General features: G+C 52.4%; 3 protein-coding genes across 4 annotated transcripts; 2 read left to right on the top strand and 1 right to left on the bottom strand.

Annotated features, from left to right (window-relative positions):
* Nucleotides 1–6,196: 6,196 nt before the first annotated feature.
* On the bottom strand, nt 6,197–12,934 carry ALYREF (Aly/REF export factor). Of its 2 annotated transcripts, XR_013762834.1 has the most exons (7): nt 12,674–12,934; nt 12,220–12,351; nt 10,612–10,759; nt 9,949–10,012; nt 9,668–9,842; nt 7,266–9,551; nt 6,197–7,217 (listed from the first exon to the last, which is right to left on the bottom strand). XR_013762834.1 is itself a non-coding variant. In XM_079133731.1 (6 exons), exons 1-6 carry the CDS (start codon nt 12,908–12,910, stop codon nt 9,537–9,539), a joined length of 771 nt encoding a protein of 256 aa, XP_078989857.1. In that variant the 5' UTR covers nt 12,911–12,934; the 3' UTR covers nt 6,197–9,536. The 2 variants fall into 2 exon arrangements, 1 of the variants encoding a protein (XP_078989857.1); XM_079133731.1 differs by having other exon boundaries at nt 6,197–9,551.
* A 114-nt stretch (nt 12,935–13,048) lies between these two features.
* Nucleotides 13,049–17,646, top strand: ANAPC11 (anaphase promoting complex subunit 11). Its single transcript, XM_079133732.1, has 3 exons — nt 13,049–13,187; nt 13,609–13,728; nt 17,265–17,646. Exons 2-3 carry the CDS (start codon nt 13,620–13,622, stop codon nt 17,408–17,410), a joined length of 255 nt encoding a protein of 84 aa, XP_078989858.1. The 5' UTR covers nt 13,049–13,187; nt 13,609–13,619; the 3' UTR covers nt 17,411–17,646.
* Nucleotides 17,647–19,479: 1,833 nt separating this feature from the next.
* Nucleotides 19,480–21,488, top strand: NPB (neuropeptide B). The gene is made up of 2 exons (XM_079133733.1): nt 19,480–19,805; nt 19,878–21,488. The coding sequence occupies exons 1-2, from the start codon at nt 19,563–19,565 to the stop codon at nt 20,007–20,009; spliced, it is 375 nt and encodes a 124-aa protein (XP_078989859.1). The 5' UTR covers nt 19,480–19,562; the 3' UTR covers nt 20,010–21,488.
* The last annotated feature ends 119 nt before the right edge of the window (nt 21,489–21,607 follow it).

The raw sequence follows: 21,607 nt of genomic DNA, 5'->3' as shown, positions 1-21,607 counted from the left end.
GGCAAGTGTCACTCCCAAAGCTCCACCTTGAAATACTACCACCTTGGGAGCTGAGATTTCAACACAGGAGTTTGGGGAGGACCTATTGAAAGCACTCAGTCAGGCCTCCTTTTGCTCCTCCTAATGTCAAAGGATCAGTGTCTAATGCTGGAGTCTCTGCATTCCTGAGCTGAACTTGCTCCTGTCTGCCCTATGGCATGGTGTGTCCTTGCAAGGGGGATTGCTATTTTGAACTTTTTACCAAAATAGCAAAAGAAGGGGGAGAGATATAAGTGCAAAACACAGGAGCTGTCACACTCAACCCAAGCAGCAGGGCTCACACCTCACCTGGGCACGTTTGCCTGGTTCAGTGCAGTCCCCTTCAGGGATGCATCCTGAGGAACAGGCCTTGGAGGGGGAGAAAGGTTTCATCAAGAATGTTTACTGCAAGGGGTGGGGTTGTGGCTCAGTGGTAGAGCACTGCCTGGCATGTGCGAAGTTCTGGGTTCGATCCCCAGCACCGTGTAAATAAATAAAGGCCCATCAACATCTGAAAATGTTTTTAAATATGTTTACTGCAGTGTTTTGCCACCCTCAGTGTTGAGAAGGACTCCCCATAGGCAGAGGCCACTTCTCCACTGGGACCTTTGAAGCTCTTGACATGTTGTATAAATGGCAATAGCAGGGTGTGGTGGCCCATGCCTGTAATCCCAGCAATTTGGGATTAAACTTTTCACATGATTCAGATAAAAGTACTACCCCTGCCCTTCAGTACTGGGGACTGAACCCAGGCCCCAAACACTCCTACTTCCCCTTTGTTTCTTCATTTTGAGAGAGGGTCTTGCTAAATTGCTCAAGCTGATCTGAAACTGCCTCAGCCGCTAAAGTCTGTGATTATTAGGTATCCACCACACTTGGCTTTAGTCTGTCAATATCTTATAGAATTCTTAGTGTAAAGGTCTGGCACTTAGTTATATGAATTGTCTTTTTTTTTTTTTTTTTTTTTTTGTAGTACTGGGGATTGAACCTAGTGCCTTGCACATACTAGGCAAGTGCTCTACCACCCAGCTAAGCTTATGCCCAGTCCTGGAATGGATTTTTAAAAAAATACTTTGATTTACTTACTTATATTGGTGTATGGAACCTAGGGGTACTCTACCACTGAGTTACATACATCCCTAGACGTTTTTATTTTTTATTAAGAATCAGGGTCCAAGTTGCCCAGGCTAACCTCAGACTTGTGATCACCCTGCTTCAACCTCCTCAGTAAAGCAGGTATGGCCTCTTGTGAGTGTGAGGTGCTGGGCACTGGACTCAGAGGTGCTTTACCACTGAGCTAAATTCTGAGCCCTTTTTACTAAAAATTTTTATTTTGAGACAGAGTCTCACCAGATTAAACTTGGGATCTCCTGCCTCAGTCTCCCAAATCACTGGGATTACAGGAATGCATGCACCATGGCACCAGGTAGGAATGTTTTATTGACTTATTTTTAATATGTTTTTCTAAGTTGTAGATGGACCCCATACCTTCATTTTATTTATTTTATGCAGGGCTGAGGATTGAACCCAGCACCTCCATGTGCAAGGCACGTGCTCTGCTGCTGAGCTACAACCCCAGCCCTGGAATGTTTTATTTTTAACCTAACAATATCACACCTAACAAAACTGACTACTTTCTCCACAATGCCCCCAAGTCCCTGACAGTTTCCTGGGTCTTAGAGCTGCCTTGTTCCAACTGTTGACAAGCACCAGGATGTGGACCAAGTTCACACTGCCTACCTGGTCAATCCTACTTCTCTCTCCTTTGCTGTGCCTGAGCCACTTTTGTCACAGAAATTAGGATGACTTGATGCATTGCCCACATTCAGGACCTGCAGAACTAAATCCCCAGAGTCCTGCATGTCTTCTATACCCTGCACTTCTCAGGTGGGACAGAGGTGGTGCTATGGGCAACTGCTTCTCCTCAGCACAGGGGTCTTCCTGTCCTGTCTGTGCTGAGGTTCCAGAAATCAGGCTTGTCTACCCTCTATCAGGGGGACTGAACCAAGGCATGCTCTTTACCACTGTGCTATATCCCCAGCTGCTTTTTAAATTTTGAGACAAGGTCTTATAAATTGCCCAGGATGGCATGAAACTTTTGATCTTCCTGCCTTGGCCTCCTCAGTTGCTGGGATTACAGGTGTGTGCAACCATACTGGCTAAGATTTTTTTTTTTTTTTTGCAGTGCTGGGGATTGAACCCAGGGCCTTGTGCTTGTGAGGCAAGCACTCTACCCACTGAGCTAGATTCCCCAGCCAAGTTTTTTTTTAAAGCACTATTATGAACTTGGATGATTACATATTTGACAATGATTTTTTAAAAAAATAGTATGGATCATGAATGGTAACTTGAATGGTTTGTTTTAGAAACCAGAAGTAGATCAGGAGCTCCACTGAGGAACATGAAGTGTAGCTTTTTATAGGGCAGATGGGGAGATAAAGGAAGCATTAGACTGGTTAGTTAGTTATACACTGGGCTACATGGCAACCCTAGTTATCCTAGTTATATAACATTGTTGGCAGGTCCAGAATGGCTGAAATTAGCTGTTTTTCTTTAACTTGGGCAATTACAAGAAATAGCCGAAATAAAGTTCCACTTACGTTAGTATGGCTTTGTTTACCTACAATGCCCAGCTGTTTTGTCTGCTCAGGAAAGCAAGCCAGGATGAGGGAGAAGCTCACTACATGCAAACCACAGGCACGGGCGGAGGGAAGAACTCGCCGAGGGGATGCTGGACCCCACGAGGCAATACAGGAGCACCAGTGCTCCAATACTGTGGTAGTGAGTGCCCCTCACGGGTTGGCCTGCACTATGAAAGCCAGGGGCACACCAGACACCAAAACTGTGCAAGTAAACAGTGTGGCCAAGGGCCAGGCTTCTGTCAGAGAGGAAACAGACAAGAAAAGGGGCGCTGGGCATAAAGCTCAGTCAGTAGAGTGCCTCGCATGTACAAGGCCCTGGGTTCAATCCCCAGCAACACCAAAAAAAGAAAAGCAAGACTTTTCTTTTAGCAGGACTACCCAGTGGCACTTGGGTGGTCAGATACCTGTAGGAACTCATGATTTTCCAAAATGTACACATCCAGCAGTGTGTAGATGGTTTTTAGCACATGCTTCCTGTGCTGTGCCTGAGGGTCAGAAGTAGCAAACGTGGCCAGTGCTAAGATCCTGGTTGCTAAATGCCAGTCTACAGGGAAAGGGACCAGGGCTCCTTGGAGAAAAGAGCACATCAAAGTGGCACAGGCCATCTAAAAGAGCTCTAATGCCCAGAGATAAAGCTATTGGAGCAATAAAGTCCATCCTGACAACTAACCAACCAAATAAATGCTGGAGAAGGGACTGCTGCTTCTTAGATAAGAATTCCAATTAATAAGGGTCAAAGGAATGTGGAAAATATAAAAAACTATGACAATTAGTGCACCCAAGATTCAACAGATGCTAAAATTAGTAGAAAAAAATTGAAGTAACAGATATTCACCTAAATATCTCATATTTCAAGATATTTTTGTTGTTTTTTTAAAAAGGGCTCAGTGGTAGAGCATCCCTGGGTTCAATCCCCAGTACCTAAATAAATATATCTCACAGAAGGATTTTGGGATAAAGTTGCTTGTCTGCAGTCTTCTCTCAATTCATTCAGAAAAAGGAGAGAATAACAAACTGTGGCAAATCACCATCTGGGAAGTCTAGGCAGTTATACAGGAATTCTTTTCAGTGAATCTGAATACCAAAATTACACAGCTCTTCAAACATTCAGTTAAATAAACAGGCTGACATCAACAGAAGCATTGAAGAGAGATGCTAGATCACATCTCCAGCCCTTTTTATTTGAGAGAGTGTGTAGCTAAGTTGCTCAGCTGGCCTTGAACTTGGGCCCTCCTGCCTTAGCCTCCCAAGGAGCTGGGATTATAGGCATGCACCTTTGCACCCAATGAGCCACCTTTTTGTATTAAATTTAACAACACTGCACTTTCTTATACTGTGATAAAACACTGGACACAACATAAATGAAGGAAAAGTTTATTTTGGCTTCCAGTTTGAGTCCATGAGCTGTTGGCTTATTTGGGTCTATGGCAGCACAGTTTAGGATGGCATCCATAAGTGAAAAAAGAGGCCAGGGTCTCAAAATCCCCTTCAAGGATGTGCTTACAAAAACCTAATTTCCAAGTAGGCCCCACAGCCTAAGGTTCTACCAGCAGTTAATTGCACAACAGACTGGAGTACAGGCATTCATCAATATTCAAGATCGATTGTCTTCTAGGACCACAGGTGAAGGCCACCAGGCCTGGCAACAAAATCAACATTTGAATCTATTTTGTTGCATTGATTAACACCAGTGGTGTTCAGTCCCATGAAGGCCATCAATGTTCCCAAGTGAAATCTTCTTAAGTTTCCAAAAGAAAGTCTTCCTGTAATAATTTCTATCTTATCCAGATTTGAAAAGGATTGCCAGGCACGGTGGTGCACGCCTATAAACCCAGCAGCTCAAGGATTACAAGTTCAAAGCCAGCCTCAGCAACTACTAAGCAAGACCCTTAGCAACTGTTTCAAACAAAAACAAAACTATTGTAAATGCTACTAACATTGGTCTAACAGCCACAAAGTTGAAAACAATTAAAATGCACATCAATGAACGAATTAAAAATGCGCATATTCAGGTCAGACACAGTGGCCACATCTATAATCCCAGTCACAGCGTTTAGGAATGAAGGTGGCACATGCCACACACAACATGAATGAACCTTGAAACATGTTGTCAAAGCAGCTCGATACTATTATTTTGATTCATTTATATAAAATGTCCAGAACAGACAAATCCAGAGATGGAAAGTAGATTGCTTAAGACTGGGGAAATGTGGACTGACTGCTAGGGGGTGATGGAATGTTCTGGAATCTGACAGTAGTGCTAGACATGAAATCTGTGAATCAGTGGAAATATATCACCTCTCAATAAGGTGGACTTCCAAGTCCACCTTGCAGAAGGGAACAGCAAGGTTTCCCCTGGGGAAGGTGGGAGATGGCTTGCTTTACGTCCTCACCTTTTTGTGCTGCAGCAAGGTTACTCCTTTAATTAAAACTCTAGGATTTTTTTTTTTTTCAGGTTGAGGCAGTAAGATGGCAAGTTCAAAGCCAGCAACTTAGCAAGACCTTTCTCAAAATGAAAAAAACTCAGTGGTAATGCACCCCTTGGTTCAATCCCCAGTACCCCACACCCCAACCAAAAAGAGAGAACTGGGAGTATAGCACAGTGGTAGTACATTTGCTGAACTTATGTGGATCCCTACTTATGTGGATCCCTGGGTTCAAATCCTTGGGGCTAGGGACATAGTTCTGTGGTGGAGTGCTGTCTCACATGCATAGGCCCTGGTCTATAGCCATGCATGCAGCTCTTCCCCTAGCCAGACTGCATCCCTCTGGCTGGTGTCCTCACGTAAATGCCTCATGTCATCTGCTGCCCCCCACAACACACACACAGGAATACTGGGCTGTTCCCACCCTTCCTGTGTTCTCAGGTTGGGCCTTTTTACTTGCTATTCAGCCTCTCCCCGTTAGCTGTTTTTTTTTTTTTTTGCGGTGCTGGGGATTGAACCCAGGGCCTTGTGCATGCAAGGCAAGCACTCTACCAACTGAGCTATATCCCCAGCCCTCCCCGTTAGCTTTATTTCCACTGTCTGCAGAGCTCACAACTCCACCCTGTAGCTAGCTCTAAGACCAGCCACGTGTTAGAGCGCCCCACCGTACCTTGCATGGTTTTCTTCCGTGGCCTCACTGGATACCCTGTACTTCACCTCCTTCCACTTTTTTTTGCGGTGCTGGGGATCGAACCCAGGACTTTGTGCTTGCAAGGCAAGTGCTCTACCAACTGCGCTACCTCCCCAGCCAGCCCACTTTTTTTTTTTTTTTTTTTTTTTTTTTGTACCAGAGATTGAACCCAGGGGCACTCAATCACTGAACCACAATGCCTAGCTCGTTTTATTTTTCATTTAGAGACAGGGTCTTGCTAAGTTGCTTAGGGTCTCACTAAATTGCTGGGGCTGACTTTGAACTCAGCCCCTGGAGTTGCTGGGATTACAGGAGTATGCCACCACACCCAGCTATTCTCCTATTTTTTCTCTACTAGAATGCACTACAGTTCTGTTAGGCAGAGATTATTATTTTGTTCAGTGCTGTTTTCCCTGCAACCTGCAGCAGGCGCTCACATTTTTTTTGGGCAAGTTAATAAACTTCATTTTCTTTAAATTCTTTTTTTTTTTTTTTCTTTTGTGGTGCTAGGAATTGAACCCATGGCATTGTGCTTGCAAGGCAAGCACTTTACCAACTTGAGCTATCTCCCCAGCCCCTTCTTTTAAATTCTAAAGTGAAAAGATCATATCACCAAATTCTTGAAAGGATGAGAGAGCTACAGAGAACACTGAGTAGAGTACAAGGTACAGGCCAGGACCTCAACAAGTGCTTGACAACTGCAGCTTGCAGCAGAAGTGCTGTTCAAGTCTGCCACACACTGTGCTTCCACTTCCTACTTCTCATTACCATACATCTCACTGTGTTTCATTTCCTACTTAAACTACCAGCTTGTTGAAAGCTAGATCAGAACTAATTTATAGGATGACCCTTTTGCAAGGTATAGACAGCAAAAGAAGCAATTATAATGCTGTCTGCATACAGCAACTGAACCACTGAATAACTGCACCCAGGGCCTGCGGTCAGGTCAGGTCTAATAGGACTGGAACTCCAAAGGGAGGTGCCCCCTCCTCGGTGCAGGGGTCTGGCAGGCCTTTGCTCAATTGCTCATGCATGCACCAGAGAGCCACCTCTAATGCCTGGAGTTGATGTCAGTGCTAGGTGCTGTGAACTACCCTGGGAAGAGCCCCAAAACCTGGACTTGCTGTTTCTCCCCATTACTGGCCTTTCCTTCTCTCAGCACATCTGAAAGCCCAGTCTCACTCTTGCCCTGCCTGAGTCATGTGCCCTCCTTTGGGCCAATCACTGTAGTTCTCATGCAGCCCACAGGGCGACACAAGAACTGGGTCGCCCTGAGCAGCTGAAGGGCTCTGGCAGCCAACCAGACATCTGCAGCTCATGGTCTGAGGGAGGAACATAAAGGAGAAAAGCATGCAGAACACCAAGTTCATCCTTTCCTCCGACATTGTTGGGGTCAGTGGTTCCCTCCTCCCGCTCCAGGCAGGAAACTGAGGCAGCGCCCTCCAGATGACCTGGACTACTGCATGCACCTTGGTTTCCACTGCTCACCAGCACGTGCCACAGAAGAGCCCCAAATCTTCCCTGAAAAGCACCCAGGCTCAACGGCCCAGAGTGCACACGAGGGCTTCCTTGTGCTGCAGACTGGGAGCACAGGTCTACTTCGGCAAGGAGGTGATCCAGCTCTTTTGCTCACCACTCATGGAAACCAGGTGGCCTCCAGATTGGCCCCACTAACACTAGTTACAAGTGGCCAGCCCTGTCACCCCCATGCCACCATCCTCTACCTCCTGAACAGCACCCATGTCCCCATGGCAAACACTCGTCACTGCTTTTGCAGTGTCATCTTCCTTATTTCCACTTCTTCCAAAATTTCCCTCTGGGTCACTTCCACTTGCCAAACAGCTAACACAGTAAAGACGTCCAGTTCAAAGCAGATTCTCATACAGGACACCTGGATGTCTCTGCCCACCTTCCATGTCTACCACACAGCCAGTCAGTGACTGCCACCTTCAGCCTGCTCCTTCCTGGGACATTCTCTCCGCTGACACCCACCTACAGCACTGAGGCTGCACCTCACAATGTCTTCCTTCCTTCCTTCCAAGAATGCCACAGCCCCCAGCCCTCCTCAGTCCTCCGCACTGGGTGCCACTCACCAAGTGCTCCTCTGCCTGCTGGGAAAGGTTGGTATGGCATGTGCCTACTCAGGTCTGCTCCAACACTCAGGACCAGCTGAGGCCACCTTCTCAGGGACAGCCTCACTCCCAACTGCATGAACTGCTTTGCTTCTCATTCTGCTCCTCTGCCCTGGCAACTAAAGTCAGACATGGAGCAGTCCTTCCCTGTACTGGACTAGGCTCCTCAGAGGTCCAGGATGAGTCACCTTGTTTGGTACTAGTAATGGCCCTGCCTGGCACAGGAAAAGGCTTTTTTCCAGTGGCTGCCACTGATTTTTAGTAGCATCACTATAACACACACACACACACACACACACTCACGAATGACTCAAGTCAGTCCAAACTCAGAAGCAGAGCTGGTCTGGGGCATGTGCCCAACAGACCTACTGTCTACAGCAAGAAGCTTCAGTTCCCTGAGTGAATTCCCTCTCCAGCCTCAGTCTCCACAACACTCACCCATCCCTGGTCCTCCCGACCTCCCAGCAGAGTAAGATCTGAAACTGCCATCTCCATGCCCAACCCATTCTCAAAATGCTATCACCAACTTAGCATCAAGGCTATCTCTGTTGCCCTGCCCACTATTAAATGGAGGTTAGATTCTGCCTTGGCTTCCACTAGCTACTTGATCAACTACAGCCAGCTCTCCACATCCTGGTTCAACCACTCAAGGACGAAGATACTCAGGACGATTGTGAGTGCTGCCACAGATGCTGGAACACACGCAACTTTCTTTCCTAGCATTACAGGACAACACCCAGTAACGGCATTTGCCTTGTACCAGGCACAAGGAGCCTACAGACAACTTGAAGTCTTTGGGAAATGTGCACAGGATCTGTGCACGCACAAAGCAACTGTATAAGAGGGACTCAAACACCCTTGGATCTGGGTATCTGCACAACTGTACAAAATTAAGGGGGAACACGTATGTCCTGCTTACGAGGAGACTACACAGAACAGTCAGAACCTCAGAGCCCAGGTTTCCCTGCTTCAGTGCAGAGAGGGGAAAGAACAGTCCAGCAGCATGCCATGGAAGAACTCTGGAACTGCACAGATGACCCACCCACCCTTCACCTTGTGGCATAGGCAGAGTGAACAGGCAGCTCCAGGGAAAGGGCCACTGCTGCTCTGGTGTCTTTCCATCTATTGATTTAGGAGTAGTTAGGAAAGGTGGGGAAAGGGACAGGGGAGTGGCATCCACCACCTCCAGAGCACTAGTTCCAACCCCGTGTCAGGCACCACAGATGGCTCTACTCTCCCTTTCCATAGGACATACACCCAGTACTGCTAGGCAAGGGCGGCAGCAGCAGCGGGATGGATCAGACAGTTCCAGGTCTACACACATTTCTATTTTATTATGGCAAAGGTGAAAAACGTCACCTTCTCCACAACAGCAACCAGTAAAATTTATCCCAAAAATAACTTGGTACAAAACAGGTCTGTTTCAGAATTAAAAAAAAAAAAAAAAAAAAAAAAAAAAAAAAAGAAAAAGGAAAAGAAAAACCTTTACATGAGTTTTTAAATCCTATTTTAAAACATAAAAGAAACAAATCCGTCATTGGCTGCACAGCCCAGTTGCCACCCCCTCCCACCAGAGAGCAGGGACGAGACGTCTGGGTCCTGTTCCACGCGCGGTTTGCCCGGCTGCTTAACTGGTGTCCATCTGAAACAGAGGGAGGAGGTTCACTCAGGAGGACCTGGCCTCGGCCCCTTCCTAGCTTTGCTAGCCCCAAAGGACTTACTCCCCCACTGTGGCCTTGGTGGCCTGCTGGGACTCACCCTCGCATTATAGGCATCCAGCTGTGCGTCCAGCTCCTCCGCAGAGAGCTGTTGCTTTGAGTTCCTGCCGGTACCTCTGCCTCTTCCCCGGCTACCTCCACGGGTCCCTCTCCGGGTGCCACCACCACCAAAACCTCCGGAGCCACGGTTTCTAGTCATGCCACCTCTGTTTATGCTGATGAGGAAAAGAGAACTCACTGATCTACCTGGAAGGCCTTGAGGGGGGCATGACCATACAACACAAGCCAAACTCCACAGACCCGAGAGGCCATGGAACTCACCTCTGTACAGGTCTCCGCTGTGTGTCAATCTGTGATGTGACAAGCTGGATGTTCATGGGGCGGCCTGTGGCAAAGAACACAAGAAGGCTCACTCCAGAGGCTCTGAAGCCAGCCCAGGGGGCACCATACCCTGGTCTCCATGCAAGCTCTGGAAAGGGCCTTTGTGCGTCTCCAATGCCCCCAACAAGGGAAATGGCCTGGAGAGTCTGGTGGGAGAACAACGAATTGGCAGCAACAACAACCCCACCAACACCTCCTCACTCCTTCTCAGTCCAGGCTAGGTGGGCTGTTTGGTCAGGTGTCCAGGGTGCTCATGGGTGGACAGGTGTGGGTGACCTGACGGAAGAAGAACAGGTACCTTTGTCTTTACGACTACAGCCCCGCACTCAGGTGTACTATGGCGGTTCTGAGAAGGCTTCACAGAAGTGAATCTTCCGGAAGGAGCTGAAGGAGGGGAGGGATGTAGCTTGCTGGATGGGGGTTCACAAGAGGTTGGTCCAGATGTGTGGGGCAGCATGAGAGGTGGCAGAATGGAAGAGAGAGACAAAGGGGCAAATGCAAAGTGTCCTCAGCCAGAGGGGCAACCCATATTCCTACAGGGACAGGTGCCAGCCCCAAACTCCACGAGCCCCACAGGCATCCTGGGCCCAGCCCCAGACTCACCATCCAAAGGGACACCGTTGTACTGTTTCATAGCCTTCAGGGCATCTGCTTTCCGTTCAAAGTGCACATCTGCTGTCCCTAAGCTGCGGCCAGAGCGATCATAGTGCACAGCCGCCTTCTTCAGCGTTCCAAATTCAGCAAAGAGTTCCTAGGAGTCAGAAAGGGCAGATGTTGGCAAGGCAGCTACACTGCTTTCCTTCTAGTGGCCCAGGGACAGTCCCTGCAAGTATGAATGCTTTGGGGGCACATCCCTGGCAGCCACCTACAAAGGGGATGGGGCAAAGGCAACAGGAACCAAGGGAAAGGATGGGCCAAGAGAAACAGCAACTTTGAAGAGCACCTGGGTCAGGAAGACTCCTGCCCATCTTGGGACCTGACATTTGTACCACCATGCAGGTAAAGGAAGCTACAAAGCTCCCCAGTATAGGGGTTAAGTCATTACCTTTTTCAACAATGGTCAACAATGGTAAAATATGCCCAAGGGCTGTTTCACAAAACAGCAGAGGCCAAGAGCAAGGGAAGCTGTCTAATAGACCAGGCCAGCTCAAAGCGCCCACTGCCTCTGGAGCCCTTATCCCAGCCCCTCCCCCAAGGGCAGATTCTGGCTGCTCACCTTTCCCTCTCCTCCTACTCAAGCCTGCCTCAAAGTCTGAGGTCAAGCACGCCATGGAAACTGCCCTGACCTCAGGCAGGCTGGGAGTTGGAGAGGGAACCCAGAGTGTGGGGCTGCTCCGGCTGCAGGCACACAGCAGGGAAGTGGAGTTCACCAAAAGCGGTTTCCAGTGGATGCCAGAAACCACCTTAAAAAAGTGTTGAGACACTGTGAGTGCTCACTGGCCTTGCTCTGTCCTCCCATGGCAAGGTCAAACAGCTGGGCTCTGGGAAATGGAACCCAGGGAGGCCCAGTACCCCAACCCAGCCATCTCCAATACTCATTCCTAAAGAGCTGTCTCTTCCGCAGAAAAACAACTTTATTTATTTTGCACTGCTGGGGGTTGAATGTAGGGCTTTGCACGTACTAGGCAAACACTCTACCACTGAGCTATAGCCCCAGTCCCACAAACAACTCTGAATGACTTTGAAGTCCAATCAAAAAGAAAAAAAAGTCTTCAACCAAAGATGGGTTTAAATGAACCATGCTACTGACAAGATCTGGGAAAGATAAGACACAGTGCTCGAGGCAAGCAGGGCCAGAAAACACGGCTACCACAGCTTCCGTGCTTTGCTGGTCGAGAGGAAGGACTTTCTTCTCCCCTTAGCTCAGTACCGCAGGCACGAGCTCTAGGAAGCGAGCAGCCTCCGTGTTATCAGTAACGCAGGAACCCCGCACACTCGCCCTGTCCGTGCCCAGCAGGAGCTGGACGCCCTGGCGGAGAACTTGCACTCACAGAAGCTTCAGCAGGAGAATGGGGCGCCCGCGTCAGGCAGGGGTCCGCCTTCCCAGACCGACCCAGCGTCAGACGCCTCTGGGGTCCGTCTGCTAGACTGCCCTCGCCAGCACAGCGGCTGGCCTGTGGGCAGCTGGAAGGCGCAGGTCCAAGGCGGGAAGGACGCGGCCACACCGCAGACACCGAGCGTGCAGCGCGGGGAGCAGCGCGCGCCGCCTACCTGAATGTCGGCGTCTGACACTCCGAAATCCAGATTTGACACCAGCAGCTTCCCACCCGTCTCCACGCCGGCACCGCCCCCGAAGCCGCTGTCGAACAGGTCGTGCTGCCACTTGTCGGGAAGCTGTTTCGGCTGAAGGAAAAGCGCAAAACGGAACAGACCCGTGAGCCTCGCGGCGGGCGCCCCGGGCCGCTGCGCCACCCCGGCCCTGCTCCGCGCGGCGCCGCGGGGCGGGCGCCGAGGCGGGCCCGGTCCCCGCCAGAGCAAGCCCGGGGCCGCTCGCCCATCTTCCCGCCGCCGCCGCCGCCACGCGGGCCGTCGGGATCACACAAAGCGGCGGAAGAGCCCCCGCCTCGGGGCCGGGCCTCGCGGCGCGACTTCGTCTCCGCCCACCGCCCCGCGGACCGCACTCACGACTGCTGGGCCGCCCGCGCCCGCGCGGCCCCGAACTCACCCTGCTATAGGGCGCCGGCCGGTTCCTGCCGCCGCCGCCCGCAGCGCCGCGGGCGATGGCCGGCCGGTTCCGCATGAGTCCGCCGCCTCGATTCACCCGCGCAGCGGCCTGCGCCCCGCCGCCACGGCCGCCCTGGGAGCCGGCCCTGCCGCGGCCCCGGCCCCCGCCGCGGCCACCTCGCTGGCTCCGGTTCAGCTTAATGATGTCGTCCAGAGACATGTCCATTTTGTCGGCCATGGCGGGCGCGGAATCGGGCCTCAGCTCCAGCCCGCGCGTCAGCACGCCGGCGCGTCACTTCCGGCGCCCCGCGCAGCCTTCCGGCGACGCGACCCCGGAGCGGCCGGGGATTGGCCGCGGCGCGCGCGGGGCGGGAGGGCGCGTGCGCACTGGCAGCGGGGCTCGGCGGGCGCAGCTCTGGAGGCGCCGGCCGCGGTGCGGTCGTTTTTATACCTTCCCGCGCGGACGCCGGCGCCGCCAACGGAAGGGCGGGGCGGCGCGTGATTAGGCGGCGAAGGTGCGAGGGCGCGGGTGGGCGGGGCCTGCGCCCCTCCCTGCCCGCGGGTCGGGGTCTGGGAGCGCCGGCCCGGGAGAGCTGCCCTCGGGCGACGCGCGGCGGCCGGGCCCAGCCCGCCTCCCTCAGGCCTGCGGAGGGACGACCACCACGCCTCGCCGGCCTCTCCTGTTGGAAACGCCGCGCGGCGTCGTGGCGACTTAATGAGAGCGGGCGCGCCCTTTCGCGGGCGCGGGTCTGACCACTGCCCCGGCGAGCAGGGCCGGCCTGCAGGCCCGTGCGCCCTCCTCGGTCGGGACGCGGCCCCCGGAGCTGCCCGAAGCGCCGAGCCCCGGCCCTCGCGCAGCGCTCCTACCTCGGGGCCCAAACGTTGTAGCCGCGCGGAGTAACTTTATCCAGGGCATCCTCTTCCCTCGGCCCGCAGGCCCCGGCGCCATGAAGGTGAAGATTAAGTGCTGGAACGGTGTGGCCACTTGGCTCTGGGTGGCCAACGACGAGAACTGTGGGATCTGCAGGATGGCGTTCAATGGCTGCTGTCCCGACTGTAAGTGTCTCCTGCGCGCCCTGCTCTGCTGGCTCACCCGGGCCTCGGAATCCCCGGCTTTGTCTCCTTTCCTGAAAACGGTTAGGCAGGTTGGGATCACGTCGGCATAAAGGCCCGTCACGAGCCGGTGTGGTTCCCATCTGGTCCCTACTCCGGAGGCTGAGACAGGAGGATCGCTTGAGCCCAGGGGCTGGAGACCAGCATAGCAAGACCCGGCTCTGGAAGAGGGACCCGGCCCAAAGTTGCTTTTTTTTGCCTTTTATTGTAATCAGACTCAGACGCTGAGCATGTGTGGAACGAAGGTAGAGATGTCTTAAACATTTTGTTTGAAAAATCTCGAACAGTGGAACAAAGACGGACACCTTTGGACTGGGGATGTTGCTTGGTAGTAGAGCACGTGACTACCATGTGCAAGAGATACCCCGTGATCCAACCCCCAGTACTTCCCAAGAAAAAGGACACCCTTGCCTACCACTTTGAAGTGAATACCATGTTTGCTTTTTTGTGGCTGAGTATTTTATTTTTTCGTACTGGGGATAGAACCCAGGAGCTCTTTAGCACTGAGCTACATCCCTACTCGTCTTTCTTTTTAATCGTTTTATTTTGAGACAGGGACTCAGTAGATTGCTGAGGATCTCACTAACTTGTCCATGCTGGCCTCAAACTTGTGATCTTCCTGTCTCAGCCTTACAAATTGCTGGGATTATAGGCCTGCACCGCCATACCAGGCAGTGATGTTTTTAAACTATAAATACTTTAACCTTGTGTCTCATTTAAACCACTCTTGTAGCATCCGACAACATGACTGTCATTTTGGTTCTTGTTCTGTCATCTGTAGCTATTTATCCTTCTACCATTGGGTGTTTTGAACGAAACATTTCAACATTGCTCCATTTTTCAGCCGTGTAATCTAGAATAGCCCCTGTCTCTTACTACACTACTACATGTTGTCAAGGTCTTTGGGTCTTAAAAGCTTGGTGTAGTCCTTGTAGATGTCCCACCTTCCAGGCTTTATCAGGGTTTTTTTGTGGTATCATTTGTGTGTGTGTATGTGTGGTACTGGGGATTGAACCCAGGGGTGCTCTGCCACTGAGCCACATCCCCGACCTTTTTTACATTTTTATTTTGAGACAGGGTCCCCCTAAGTTGCCAAGATTGTCCTCAAACTTGGTGATTCTCTTGCTTCAGTCTCCCATGTCACTGGTATTATAGGTGTGTGCCACCACACCCAGCTCTAGACTTAATTTTTACATCTGTCCTGGTTGAAAAGAAATCCCATCATCCAGGAGTTAATCCACACTGATTTAATCAAATAGGTGAAATGTATTTTAAGATTGATTGGGAGTGTTGGCACATGCCTGTAAATCCAGCTTCAGCAACATAGTGATGCCCTAAGCAATTTAGCAAGACCCTGTCTCAAAAAATTAAAAGGGCTTGGGATGTGGCTCAGTGGTTAAGCCCCGCCCCCGGGTTCAATTCCTGGTACCAAAAAATAATTTGTAAGCCAGGTGCAGGTGGTACCCTCCTGTCATCCCAGCTACTCTGGAGGCTGAAGCAGGAGGATTGCGAGTTCAAAGCCAGCCTCAGCAACTCAGCAAGACCCTGTCTCTAAATATATAAAAAAGAGGCTGGCGATGTGGTTCACGACCTGGGGTGTGGCTCAGTGGTAGACCGTTTACCTAACATGGGAAGTAATTTATTTAAAAACATTTGCAGTAACTTCTGTGCCTTTCCTGGCCTTCCCCACAGGGTGGGCATGGGCAGTTGATCCTGTGGATTGAAGATGGCTATTGAACCCAGAGCTGCTAGACCCCACAGGGATGGACTCACACATAGCCTCAAAGCCCAGCCTGCAGCATGCCAGGGGGGTCCTTGACTGGGGCATGCAAACAAGGTCTTTGCAGTTGAACACTCAGCATTTCATGCCTGCGCAGTGTGCTGAAATTTTGTTAAAACAGGGCCAGTTGACTGTAGAAAATAGGGAATTCAGTCCAATGCTTGAAGTGGTTGAGGTTAAGTTAGAGGGAGCTGATTTTAATGTGCAAACTGTTTGACAAGTCTAATGTGCTTTCTGGATAGGTTAACTAGTGCCAGATTTCTTGCTAAAATTGAACACCTGTGAGCAATCCATTGTGACTAAGGCTGTAATAAATCTGCACATCCCAGCGGGGCCTGGGTTAAAGCAGTCTTGTTGAGAGGTATTTTAATTAAAAATACAATTTCATCAGGACACTAGCAGGCCCCCACATGAGTCATCCTCTGCACATCCAGTCATCAAATGCCCAGCAGGCTGCCTACCAAGATCTCACTGGAAGGAGGCAGTGCCTTCTTCCACAGCAGCCCTCCCACCAGGGCCAACTGGGTGCCCATATCTGCAGGCTCACAGGCTGTAACCCTAATTTGAAAGGGGTGACCTTGTGGAAAATTCTAATGTTGGACAAGGCACTGTGGGGAGACTGGGAGTAGGTGTGACATAGAACTGGCACCAGAGGGTGGGTTGAGGGCAGCGAGATTTAGCTCCTCATTGCCAGGCTAATTGGGGCAGGACCAGAGAGCATTGCTGTGTTCTGATAGAACCTGCACTTCCATGGGGTTTCCCAGGTCCTTAGAAATCAGGACTTCTGTTTCTCTTGATAGGAAGTGTCCCTCTCTGCACAGGGGAAGCATTTCCAGGCCCACAGGTTGGGTGTCTGCATCCTGTTCCCCTAGCCTTGGAGCTGTAGGTGGGAGGACGAGCTGGCTCTTAAACACCAGTGTTCCCAGGATACGTGTAGCTCACTGAATCCCTGAAGTCTAGGGAGGGGATCTAGGTCCCTGCCCCTCCTGCCTTGTTAAAGACAAATAGCTCACTACTCAGATTGTCTCCTTGGCACCTTGACCAGTGATATTACCGTCTGGGTGTCACAGTGGGTCAAGAGGCCACAGATGGTCCTCAGGGCCTGGGAGATCAGATGTTGCCCTTTCTGCCCAACCTCTAAAGGCACAAGGGTCCTGGTGGGCCAGCCAGACTTCTTCCCTCTGAGGGGGTTGCTAAGCTCCCCTCCGCTTCACTTGGGGTGGGGTCTGTTACTGCAGCACTTGGTGAGGCCTCACCTCACTGCAGATCTTCGTGGGGATGGGCTGTGTGAGAATGAGTCTAGTCACATTCCTGATTTCTGTTGTTTTGCACAGTGGATTGAACCCAGAGGCACTTAGCCACCAAACCATATCCCGAGCCTTTTCTTTTTTTCTTTTTTTTTTTTTTTAAATATTTTATTTAGAATCAGGGTCTCACTGAGTTGCTTAGGGCCTTGCTAAATTGCTAATGCTGGCTTTGAACTCAAATCCTCTTGCCTCAGCCTCCCAAGCTGCTGGGATTATAGGCATGCCTGACCTGATTTCTGTCTTTGAAACACGAGACAGGAGAGGTTCTGGTCTGGGGCAGGAGCCACAGCCTGATGTCCTGGCACCCCTGCCAGGCTTGCCACATGCTCTGTATAGCATGCCTGAGAATGCTGGGCCCTCCCTAATGCTGTACCCTCCTGGCCCTCCCACAGGTAAGGTGCCTGGCGATGACTGCCCGCTGGTGTGGGGCCAGTGCTCACACTGCTTCCACATGCACTGCATTCTCAAGTGGCTCAACGCACAGCAGGTGCAGCAGCACTGCCCCATGTGCCGACAGGAGTGGAAGTTCAAGGAGTGAGGCGCCATGCTGCATCTGGATCCCGTTTCTCCCAGTGCCGTGCCTGGGCCTAGCCCTCTTACCCAAGATGGCCTCTGAGTCCCCTCTTCACAGTGGAGCCTGATGGCCATGGTCTGGGGATAGTCCTTGGGCTGTGACAGGGTTGAAACAAGGACTGGAACCTGTTATTTTCCATCACAATGCTGATGCTTTTATTCAATAAGTAAAACTCATTAAAGTACCTGAGCCTTGCTGGAGGCCATGTTTGCCTGTCTTCTTGGCATATTGATGAAGCTGCAATGTTTTGATATGAAAACTCATGAATAAACATCTTGATGAAACACCCTGAAGCCCTCATGGAACCTGAGTCAGTTCTGGGAGGAGGAGTAGAATCATCAAAGAGCCTGAGGCAGGGTGTGCCTGAGTAGAGGCCCTGGAATAAGTCTGCACCGGCAGGGGAGACAGGCCATGGCCCATCAGTGGGCTTCTAGGGGGCAGGAAGACGTCTCTGAACAAGTTCTGGTAGTGTCCAAATGGGCTGCAGATTGCCATGGTATTCTGTTCTCATGGACCCTTTTCCTTTGTTCAGACTGAAGGCCAGGTCCAGTGTAGGCCCTCAACATCAGGATGTCTTTAGGTGTCACAAGGAAGAATAGCCCTTGGGAGGCTCCTCTGGTCCCCACAGCTGAAGTTCAGCAGCCGGGGGGAGGGGGGGGGGGCAGTGGCCCAGCCCTGGAATGTTGGGCAGCTCCTGGGTGAAGGTGAATGTGGACTGTGTTCCAGTAGCCACTGGAATCCTTCCTGTACTGTCCTTAGGAACTCCTACCTTCATGGGCTAGGAGCCCTTGCCCAGTATGAGCCAGTATGGTGCCTCACTTCTGGAAACCTAACCGAGAGAACCTGCTCTTCTATCCCTGTCCTCTGAGAAGCATCTTCTGAGACAGGAAGTGGCCACCTCAGGCTCACATTTGGGTTCCCCTTATCCCTGAGTTGCAGTTGGGTCCTTTCCTCAGGGTCAGCTCCATTCATCTCTGCGTTGCTCACCAGACCTCCCAGAATGTTGTTTCAGGAGATTACAAACCTAGGATTCACCCTACACACAGGGCTTTAATTCCTGCCCTTTTATCCCATTGTTCTGCTGCCTGCCTTCTCCCAGAAAGTCAAGACCCCTGCAAGGTCCTCATCAAACCCAGTATGTGACATTCTCTCCCTTAGCCCTCTGTCCAGGAAGGCACAGAAACTCCTGTGGGAGGGTCACCCCACTGGTCTTCAGACTCTTGCCAAGCATCCCCTCATCTCCCTGGGGGGACCCCTTCCTTGTCCCCCACCTATCCTAGGCAGGGACTATGTCCTGTTCATAGCCTTGGCCCTGGCATGCAGAAAGTGCTCAGTACATGTCTTGAGCTACTTCTGGGCAGTCTCCTCTGTATCTAGTGTTTGAATATATGTTTGCTGAATGAGTACAGAGAAGGCTCCAAGCGCACACACAGGTGGAAGTATCTCTGAGGCCACCATCCAGGGTCAGAGCTGGGCAGGGAGGGCCTGGGGTCTGTAATCCCTTAGTCTGGTCCTCCCAAAGTTGGATCCTGGCCTTGCTACCCTCCTTACAGGATCCAGCCTGTAACAGAACCTTCCACGATAGGCATGAAACAGACCATAGTCTCCCATGCTCGACCCAGGGTCCTTGACGCTTGTGATCAATAATTGTCGCGGGGGATGGGGGGAAATCTAGCTCAGTTGGTAGAGTGCTTGCCTTGCATGCACAGGCCAGGGGTTCAATCCCCTGCACCAAAAAAAAAATTGTCAGTTCCTCTTTAGAGGGAGAATTTTCCTCTTGAGTACTGTGCAGGCGTGGCCTCGGGAGTACTGAGGAGTTGGTGGGGATGACTCTTTGGGTCATTTGGGGGTTCAGTGCAATCAGCCCAGGCTGGACGAGGTCAGTGGGAGGGTCTGTGCTTCTCAGCAAGTTGCGGTGTTGGGGCTCACCGGAGCCTCCAGCGTGCCCTATGCCTGCGGGGCGCTGACGGGTCCTCTAAGCGCACAGCGCCTCAGCCCCGCACCTCGGGGCCCCTCCCACCCCGCCCCCGCCCCCGCCCCGGTCCCCAAGGTGGATATAAGGCGCGGCCAGGCTCTGCGCTGCCGCCGCCCCAACCTGCCCGCCGTCCGCATCCTCATGGCCCCGCGCGCTACGCTGGTAGCCCTGGCCCTGGCGCTGCTTTCGCTGCTGGTGCCGCGGGGCCTCGCCTGGTACAAGCCGGCGGCGGGGCCCAGCCATTACTCGGTGGGCCGCGCCGCAGGACTACTGTCCGGCTTCCGCGGATCCCCGTTCGCGCGGCGCTCAGAGTTCGCCGTCGAGACGGGCGCCCAGCGCCGCGCCAGCGCCTCTTCGGAGCAGCGGCCCAGACTGCGGAGCCTCGTGAGTGCGCGCAAGCGGGCAGCTGGGGCCAGTGGGTGCGGGCGGCCACTTCAGCCTCCACCCCCCACCCAGGCCGTGTGCGTCAAGGACGTCACCCCGAACCTGCAGAGCTGTGAGCGCCTCCCCGACGGCGGCGGCGGGACCTTCCAGTGCAAAGCGGACGTCTTCCTGTCGCTGCGTGCCGCCGACTGCCGCCGCACTTGAGTCCCAGACCCCAAATCCCGACCTCGCTGGCCCTGGTGGGTGCCCCCAATGCCCACTGCCTGCTCCGGGACCCCCTAAACCTGCCGCGCGGGATGGCACTCCTAATCCTCCCTCCCTGGCCCAGCCTGGCCGTGCAGTAATCAGCTAAATGAATAAAGAAGTCAAGTCCGTCTTCAGAGGGAACTGCTGGAGGGGTGGGGCCCGAAAGTCTCCTAGACTGAACAAATGCAGCCCTGGTGGCTGCCTGACCCAGTACACCAGGGTTCCTGCTAGGGTTGCCCCAGGTACTCCTCTTCTCTGGTCAAGCTGGCTGGGCCTTTCCAGGTAAGGGGTGGGCCAGAGCCCCCAGGTGCTTCAGGAGGGAGTTAGGGTACAGGAACCCTTCTACTTAGGTGAAAGGTCCCACCCAAGAGTGCCCACCAGGTCCTAGCAGGCATGTGCCAGGCTGACTTATGGCACCCTGCATAGGACTCCAGGCCCCACAAGGTGAGCCCATTACCCTTTCTTGTGTAACCTCCCATGGGCCCCTACCTTACCTGGTCTTCAAAGCCTCTTCCTACCAGCCAGTGCGCCTGGGTCCCTTCAGGAGGCCCTGCCTGTGCCTTGCTTCACCTGGTATGGCTTTTCTTGTCTCCAATCCTAATTCTGGATCTCACCCATTTCTAGAAATAGGCCCTCCCACAACACCTCCAGTGCTGAGAACAGAGCCACTATGTGTACAATGAATTAATGATCAGAATAACAGCTGCCAGGCTGGCCAGGCAGGAGGGCCAACTGGGTGGGCAGGTCCAGGGAGGACGGGATTGCATCTAGATGAGTTAGGCCACCCAGAGGTCCTCAGATCCATCCACAAGGCTGGACACAAGCCTGGCAGCTCTGGATTCCTGCTGCCCCCATCCAGGGGGCACCAGCCCCTGTTGCCTTGAGGGCTTAAGGCACTGTGGGATCCCAGTGGCCCCCATTTCCTCCACTCAGGCTAATTCCTGCTCTTACCCCCCACACACTCAAGGATTCTGGGTCTTCCTCTACAGCATGAGCTGGGGCCTCTGGCTGCTTCCCTCTTGTTCCATTCCTGGCAGGGCTGAGACAGAGGATCCAGAGTTCCAGAGTCTGCCTCTCAGGGTGTCCCCATTGTTCCCTGGACAGCCGGACCTGCCAGTTCTCCACCCAGAGATGCCATGAGTGGCAGGTGAGCAGGAAGTCTCCCCTGGCTGGATGATGTGTCTTTGGGGCACTGGGCCTAGGCTCTTTTTTTTTTTTTTTTGATACCAGGGATTGAACTCAGTAGCACTCGACCACTTAGCCACATCCCCAGCCCTATTTGTATTTTATTTAGAGACAGGGTCTCACTGAGTAGCTTAGCACCTTGCCCTGGCTAAGGCTGGCTTTGAACTCACGATCCTCCTGCCTCTGCTTCCCAAGCCGCTGGGATTACAGGCGTGCACCACTGCGCCACTGCTGGTGTAGATTAGACCATGCCCCTGCTCCAGGGTGCTGGCATGTCTGGTCAGGCCAGGCAGCCCATGCCCTACCAGATCTGAGTCTGCAGGCACTGGCTGCCCCTCTGCTCAGGGGTCTGAATGTGAGCACCACTGCAC

Source organism: Sciurus vulgaris (genome assembly GCF_902686455.1).
Source record: "Sciurus vulgaris genome assembly, chromosome: 3".
In the NCBI taxonomy this organism is placed as follows: domain Eukaryota; kingdom Metazoa; phylum Chordata; class Mammalia; order Rodentia; family Sciuridae; genus Sciurus; species Sciurus vulgaris.
This window is presented reverse-complemented; position numbering and strand designations above follow the sequence as displayed.

Excerpts from the sequence above, each read along its gene's own strand:
- ALYREF (XM_079133731.1), bottom strand. The coding sequence starts at position 12,910 with ATGGCCGACAAAATGGACATGTCTCTGGACGACATCATTAAGCTGAAC. Across the intron at positions 10,760-12,219 it reads TGTCAGACGCCGACATTCAG|GAACTCTTTGCTGAATTTGG; the intron begins GTAGGCGGCGCG and ends TCTGACTCCTAG. Across the intron at positions 10,013-10,611 it reads CAACGGTGTCCCTTTGGATG|GCCGCCCCATGAACATCCAG; the intron begins GTGAGTCTGGGG and ends TCTTTGCCACAG.
- ANAPC11 (XM_079133732.1), top strand. The coding sequence starts at position 13,620 with ATGAAGGTGAAGATTAAGTGCTGGAACGGTGTGGCCACTTGGCTCTGG. Across the intron at positions 13,729-17,264 it reads CAATGGCTGCTGTCCCGACT|GTAAGGTGCCTGGCGATGAC; the intron begins GTAAGTGTCTCC and ends GCCCTCCCACAG.
- NPB (XM_079133733.1), top strand. The coding sequence starts at position 19,563 with ATGGCCCCGCGCGCTACGCTGGTAGCCCTGGCCCTGGCGCTGCTTTCG. Across the intron at positions 19,806-19,877 it reads GGCCCAGACTGCGGAGCCTC|GCCGTGTGCGTCAAGGACGT; the intron begins GTGAGTGCGCGC and ends CCCCCCACCCAG.